This window comes from Centruroides sculpturatus, unplaced genomic scaffold, assembly GCF_000671375.1.
Source record: "Centruroides sculpturatus isolate CEXI.00-Female unplaced genomic scaffold, Cexi_2.0 scaffold133, whole genome shotgun sequence".
In the NCBI taxonomy this organism is placed as follows: Eukaryota; Metazoa; Arthropoda; class Arachnida; order Scorpiones; family Buthidae; genus Centruroides; species Centruroides sculpturatus.
The window spans coordinates 984,709-991,954 of record NW_019384319.1 but is presented as its reverse complement, the minus strand read 5'-3'; the positions used below and the strand labels follow the sequence as shown (position 1 = coordinate 991,954).

The following is a 7,246-nucleotide window of genomic DNA, read 5'->3' as shown; positions in this document are numbered from 1 at the left end:
AGAATTGAAGGATTTTTTTCACTTCTGCAGTGAGACTTTTTTGGAGTGTTATTTACAAACTTTTTCATTGGGAAAAGGTTGCAGACTGTGATGGTGCTTACTTTACTGAATAAAATATTTTCATTCAGATTTTACATACATTTTAATTTTAACTTCAAAAACTACACAAATTTTTTTGGTTATCTGATAGTAAAACTAATAACATACATAATAATGTAAATACAGTGGGTGATCAGTTAACAAACAGTTCGGATAACGAACAAATCGGATAATGAACACTTTCACGAAAGATTTTTATGATCGGACAATAAACACTTTACTGAACAAACATAAAAAGAAGTCAGAAAATAACAAATACTGAATGATTTTCCCTTGTCTTCAGGTAACAATTTGAAACCTTTCAGAGTGCAGGAGATGTCAACATCGACGCTCAACTCGATACTGCTTGGATAGTATAATATTCCTCCGAATTTTGAAACTCTCCCTTGTAATTCCAGCTTTTGTTTACCTTTCTGACAAATAATTTTTATAGTCTTCGCGAGACTGTCAGACAGGCACTTGTTAAGTTTTGCATTGGGGTTTATTTACGAAAGGTGAAAGTTTAACTGTCCCATCGGATATTCATTAACGTTTTAATACCAAATTTCAAATTTCATCTGGGCCTTGCATTTAAATAATTTTTTGTGGGCTAGTTGATTTCTGTTCTCAGAATTTTTGTAAGTGCTTTTCTGAACTTTTTATTTAAAAAAGAAACTGATAATATTATGGAGCCTAAAAAGAGGAGTGTCACACCATAGAAACCAAGTAAGAGATAATAGCCAAGGTAGAAAGTGGGCACAAGATGTCTGATTTTGCTAGGCAGAATGGCTTGAACAGGTCTACAGTAGGCATAATCTTAGCTATGAAAGATATATCAAGAAGTCTCAAGCTGCTAATGGAGTAATGAAAATCACATCTGAGAAATAAAGAGCATTTTAGAGCTCATAATGGAACCTGAAACTGATCTGACGACAGAAAAACGCCAAGAACTCTCAAATGAAGAATATCAAGAAACTCAGTGAGATCTGAAAAAGAAGAAGACGAAAGAGGACCAATGTCAACATCTGATACTAAAGATCTTTTGAAGTGGGAGGATGTCAGAACAATGATCATCCAAGTGGCATCCAAACCAGAATAAAGTTAATCTTTACAATTACAATACTATTAATTACTATATTACACTCACTCAGCACTTGCTTGTAAACTCAAAAAAACACAACACCTTAATTTGCTGAGAAAACTTTTAATGAAAAGCTAACGTTTTCAGCCAACTCTATTGGCCATCATCAGGCTAAGCTTTTTCGAATACAAAGAAAATAGAACAAAAATTTTTAAATACAAAAAACAAAATAACGAACGAAATATATATATATAAATAAATGTATAAATAAAAATAAAATAAAATAAAAACTCTTATTATAAAATATGTATATGAAAAAAAGCATAGGATAATTAAATTAAAAACGTAACACAATAATACATTATGCTAAATTCTATAAACCGCAAGATATGCAAAAAAACACTAAAAACAAGGCATTAAGATCTGTCCATTCGCTTGATTAAGTATTTCCAGGCGGAAGGCAACCCTTCAGCATCCCTAGAATTAATGCATGTATCATGTAATCTGCTCCTGTATATTTCAATCTTTTCTGCGCAAATCGCCAAAGTTGGTGAATGTACTGGTTTAATAATACTTGCTTCGTCCCATTTGACGATTGAGCCCTCAACTTGCGCCATTTGCGATAGTATTGTGGCGTTAGATCCCTTACTGATATTGTACTTGTGTTCTTTTAATCTGACTCCTAAATTTCTGTTAGTGACACCAATATAATTTTTATTAATGTCTAGTTCACGATTTTCATATGGAATCTTGTATACACCTGCTCTTTTTTCTTTATCTATGCTGTCTTTGTCATTCCTTAATAATCTGTACAGATTAGGAGCTCTCTTGAAAATTAACCTGGACTCTTTGCGGGCTGAGATTTCTTTCATGATGGCTTTTCTCTTTCTATCATACGTGAACTTCGTGATTTTGCCGAAACCGTCGTTTTGCGTTTTAGTTTTATTTGTTTTGTATTTTCTGACCAATGTTGTTATCATACCTTCTTTGTACCCTAGAGATCTGGCAATATGCAATATTCTATTAATTTCTGTTTGCCTATCCAAGACATTACTGCAATAGAGAAAAGCCCTTTGGATAAGGGCACGGAAGGCAGCCATTTTGTACTGGTAGGGATCATTAGAATGGGACGGAATGTACAGAGGGCTATGCGTCGGTTTTACGTATACATTAGTTGTCAAACGCCCTTCTTTAAATTCAATGTCAATATCTAAAAAATGTATCCGTGAAGCACATTTTTGTTCAATCTTCAACATGAGACCATCATCGTTGCTGTTTATCATGTTGATAAACTCATCAATCTTTTGGTCATTCTTCCAAATTACCAAGACATCGTCCACGTATCTTTTAAAATACACAATGGCATTTAAGAAAACAGAAAGAGCACTTTTTTCCAACCTTCTCAATACAAGCTCACATAAAAGTCCTGACATGGGACTTCCCATAGGGACTCCTCTTCTTTGTCTGTATCGACGGCCATTAAATGCGAAAAAAGATTGATAACAAATAAGGTTAGCTAGTTCGATCAAATCATTATTGTAACCCGCCAAATTTGGGCTCTTGCTCAGCATGAAGTCTAAAAGTGCTACTCTGCATGATTCAATTTTTATAGATGGGTATAAACTTTCATAGTCCATCACTGTTCCAATTTCATCCTCCATTAAAACTAGATCTTGTATCTCATTAACCACTTCTCTTGGATCATGCGCCACATGTATATTATTCTCGAGGTGCGAGGTGAGAAACTTATGTAATCTCTTTTCAAGAATAAACGTTGGTCCTCTGCACCTTTCCACTACAGGTCTCATTTCTTTACCCTCTTTATGGGTCTTAGCAAAAGCAAACAATCTTGGCATACCTGGACTGGGATTTCGACAATTTTTGAGAAAAGGTAATGCATTACTCAGCTTAGCCTTTTCAAGCTTCCTAACCCTTCTGTCGATGCTTTCAATAACATTTGCTTCAACACTCTCGCATTCGGTTTTTTTAATGTATTCCTCCATTGCGTTATTATATGTCTGTCTTTTCATAATTACCAAAGCTTTGCTTTTGTCCGCTCTTGTTGTAACCAAATCATTTTTTCTAAGCCAACCTTTAGTAAGTTTGATGTTTTTACCCGCATCAGATCCCTTTTTCCAAGTCTTCTGGTCTTTTATGACCGCTTTCCATCGGATGTATTCTTTTTCTAAAGAATCTAGCCCAGATATTCCTCTCTCTATTTCTTGTATCGAAGTTTCCCATGAACTTGAATTTTCAGGGACAAAGTTTGGTCCCCATTTCAGAAAATCCTTGATTTTATTCGGGACTTCTATTTGGTCCCACAATATGAATGTTGAAGAATTGTTACTAATCCTTCTTGATGCTTGCTTTTTAACGATCCATTTCATTTTACTAATAAATTTACTCCTTATATTTTTCCGAACTGCATCCGTTAGTACAACTATACCACTGTTAATTTCTTTCAACATTATAGGATCTTCATTGTATATATTATTCTCTAATGCTATGAGCTCATTCAATATACCATACTTTTTATTCTTAGCAATTCTAATTGATTTACGAAGACAAATCAAACAAAACTTAGCTTTCAAAGAAGCACATTCTTTTGGGATGCTGATCCTATATATCGACATCGGAAATACCTTGTTTATCAAACATTCTTTTAAAAATTCAAATTTGCATTCAGCCTTGACAAGTTTTAACGTTATTTTCCTATACTTCCTGTAATAATCCACCGGTGCCGCCATATTCTAACTATATTACACTCACTCAGCACTTGCTTGTAAACTCAAAAAAACACAACACCTTAATTTGCTGAGAAAACTTTTAATGAAAAGCTAACGTTTTCAGCCAACTCTATTGGCCATCATCAGGCTAAGCTTTTTCGAATACAAAGAAAATAGAACAAAAATTTTTAAATACAAAAAACAAAATAACGAACGAAATATATATATATAAATAAATGTATAAATAAAAATAAAATAAAATAAAAACTCTTATTATAAAATATGTATATGAAAAAAAGCATAGGATAATTAAACATTAAAAACGTAACACAATAATACATTATGCTAAATTCTATAAACCGCAAGATATGCAAAAAAACACTAAAAACAAGGCATTAAGATCTGTCCATTCGCTTGATTAAGTATTTCCAGGCGGAAGGCAACCCTTCAGCATCCCTAGAATTAATGCATGTATCATGTAATCTGCTCCTGTATATTTCAATCTTTTCTGCGCAAATCGCCAAAGTTGGTGAATGTACTGGTTTAATAATACTTGCTTCGTCCCATTTGACGATTGAGCCCTCAACTTGCGCCATTTGCGATAGTATTGTGGCGTTAGATCCCTTACTGATATTGTACTTGTGTTCTTTTAATCTGACTCCTAAATTTCTGTTAGTGACACCAATATAATTTTTATTAATGTCTAGTTCACGATTTTCATATGGAATCTTGTATACACCTGCTCTTTTTTCTTTATCTATGCTGTCTTTGTCATTCCTTAATAATCTGTACAGATTAGGAGCTCTCTTGAAAATTAACCTGGACTCTTTGCGGGCTGAGATTTCTTTCATGATGGCTTTTCTCTTTCTATCATACGTGAACTTCGTGATTTTGCCGAAACCGTCGTTTTGCGTTTTAGTTTTATTTGTTTTGTATTTTCTGACCAATGTTGTTATCATACCTTCTTTGTACCCTAGAGATCTGGCAATATGCAATATTCTATTAATTTCTGTTTGCCTATCCAAGACATTACTGCAATAGAGAAAAGCCCTTTGGATAAGGGCACGGAAGGCAGCCATTTTGTACTGGTAGGGATCATTAGAATGGGACGGGATGTACAGAGGGCTATGTGTCGGTTTTACGTATACATTAGTTGTCAAACGCCCTTCTTTAAATTCAATGTTTGACAACTAATGTATACGTATGTACAGAGGGCTACAGAGGGCTACATGTTTGACAACTAATGTATACGTATGTACAGAGGGATGTACAGAGGGCTATGTGTCGGTTTTACGTATACATTAGTTGTCAAACGCCCTTCTTTAAATTCAATGTTTGACAACTAATGTATACGTAAAACCGACGCATAGCCCTCTGTACATCCCGTCCCATTTTAATGATCCCTACCAGTACAAAATGGCTGCCTTCCGTGCCCTTATCCAAAGGGCTTTTCTCTATTGCAGTAATGTCTTGGATAGGCAGACCGAAATTAGTAGAATATTGCATATTGCCAGATCTCTAGGGTACAAAGAAGTTATGATAACAATATTGGTCAGAAAATACAAAACAAATAAAACTAAAACGCAAAACGACGGTTTCGGCAAAATCACGAAGTTCACGTATGATAGAAAGAGAAAAGCCATCATGAAAGAAATCTCAGCCCGCAAAGAGTCCAGGTTAATTTTCAAGAGAGCTCCTAATCTGTACAGATTATTAAGGAATGACAAAGACAGCATAGATAAAGAAAAAAGAGCAGGTGTATACAAGATTCCATATGAAAATCGTGAACTAGACATTAATAAAAATTATATTGGTGTCACTAACAGAAATTTAGGAGTCAGATTAAAAGAACACAAGTACAATATCAGTAAGGGATCTAACGCCACAATACTATCGCAAATGGCGCAAGTTGAGGGCTCAATCGTCAAATGGGACGAAGCAAGTATTATTAAACCAGTACATTCACCAACTTTGGCGATTTGCGCAGAAAAGATTGAAATATACAGGAGCAGATTACATGATAAATGCATTAATTCTAGGGATGCTGAAGGGTTGCCTTCCGCCTGGAAATACTTAATCAAGCGAATGGACAGATCTTAATGCCTTGTTTTTAGTGTTTTTTTGCATATCTTGCGGTTTATAGAATTTAGCATAATGTATTATTGTGTTACGTTTTTAGTTTAATTATCCTATGCTTTTTTTCATATACATATTTTATAATAAGAGTTTTTATTTTATTTTTATTTATACACTTATTTATATATATATATTTCATTCGTTATTTTGTTTTTTTGTATTTAAAAATTTTGTTCTATTTTCTTTGTATTCGAAAAAGCTTAGCCTGATGATGGCCAATAGAGTTGGCTGAAAACGTTAGCTTTTCATTAAAAGTTTTCTCAGCAAATTAAGGTGTTGTGTTTTTTTGAGTTTACTATTAATTACTTCCGAAAAATCCTGAAGAAAAGAAAAAAAGCAATCGACATTGGACAGATTCTTTAACCCCCACAAATGGAAAAAAACAGGACTAATAAAAATGCAAGACTACATATATATGTATTTTTACTATTACACATAAATATAGTAAAAAAGTATATATAGTTTTTTATTTTTTGGAGACTCTGGAACGTATTAATCAAATTCCCATAAAACCTATGGTAAATCGATAATCGGTTAATGAACAATTCAGATAATGAAAAAAATCTTAGAACAGATTATGTTCGTTAACTGATCACCCACTGTATTTCACTTTAGTTATAAAACTTCATAAAATCTTTTATGTTATTATTTTGCTGGTTGTTATAACAGAGGGAAAGTATAGCAATCAGTCAAAAAATGACAAAATTCTGTACTTTGTAATATTGTAATTTTTTCTCAATTGTTGTGTATAATATGTAACAATAAAATTAATTTTTTGTTATTTAATATAGTTATAAATAAATAAAAACTTGGCTTAGTCTTTAGTTAAAATCTGAAAAGATTAAATGCTTAAAATGTTAAAGATGTCAATAGTTTCTTATTTAATTAACACAGATTACAACATCACAATTTTCATTACAAATTAAAATATATAACACTAGCAGACCCCGCCATGCATTGTTGTGGCTCAAAATGTATCTATTATAAATGTATAACACTTTCCCCGTGGGGGGAAATTTTTCGAAAAATTTCTTCTTAGTGTACATTCTGTTGATGTACTCTATTAAAACGCAATCAAAAACGCAAAAACCCGCATCTAAAATCTAAAATAGTATAAATAGAAGCAGAGTTCTTTACAGTAAGCCTTAATCCTAACCATCGCCCCCCAGTGGGAGGAATTTTGACATGTATATTATATAAAAACACATGCGTATTCGAATGCAGC

General features: G+C 33.2%; 1 protein-coding gene across 1 annotated transcript; it reads right to left on the bottom strand.

The window, feature by feature from the left end:
* Nucleotides 1–1,514: 1,514 nt before the first annotated feature.
* LOC111624876 lies at nt 1,515–5,333 on the bottom strand. Its single transcript, XM_023367850.1, has 2 exons — nt 5,298–5,333; nt 1,515–3,256 (listed from the first exon to the last, which is right to left on the bottom strand). Exon 2 carries the CDS (start codon nt 3,187–3,189, stop codon nt 1,576–1,578), a length of 1,614 nt encoding a protein of 537 aa, XP_023223618.1. The 5' UTR covers nt 3,190–3,256; nt 5,298–5,333; the 3' UTR covers nt 1,515–1,575.
* Between the last annotated feature and the right edge of the window lie 1,913 nt (nt 5,334–7,246).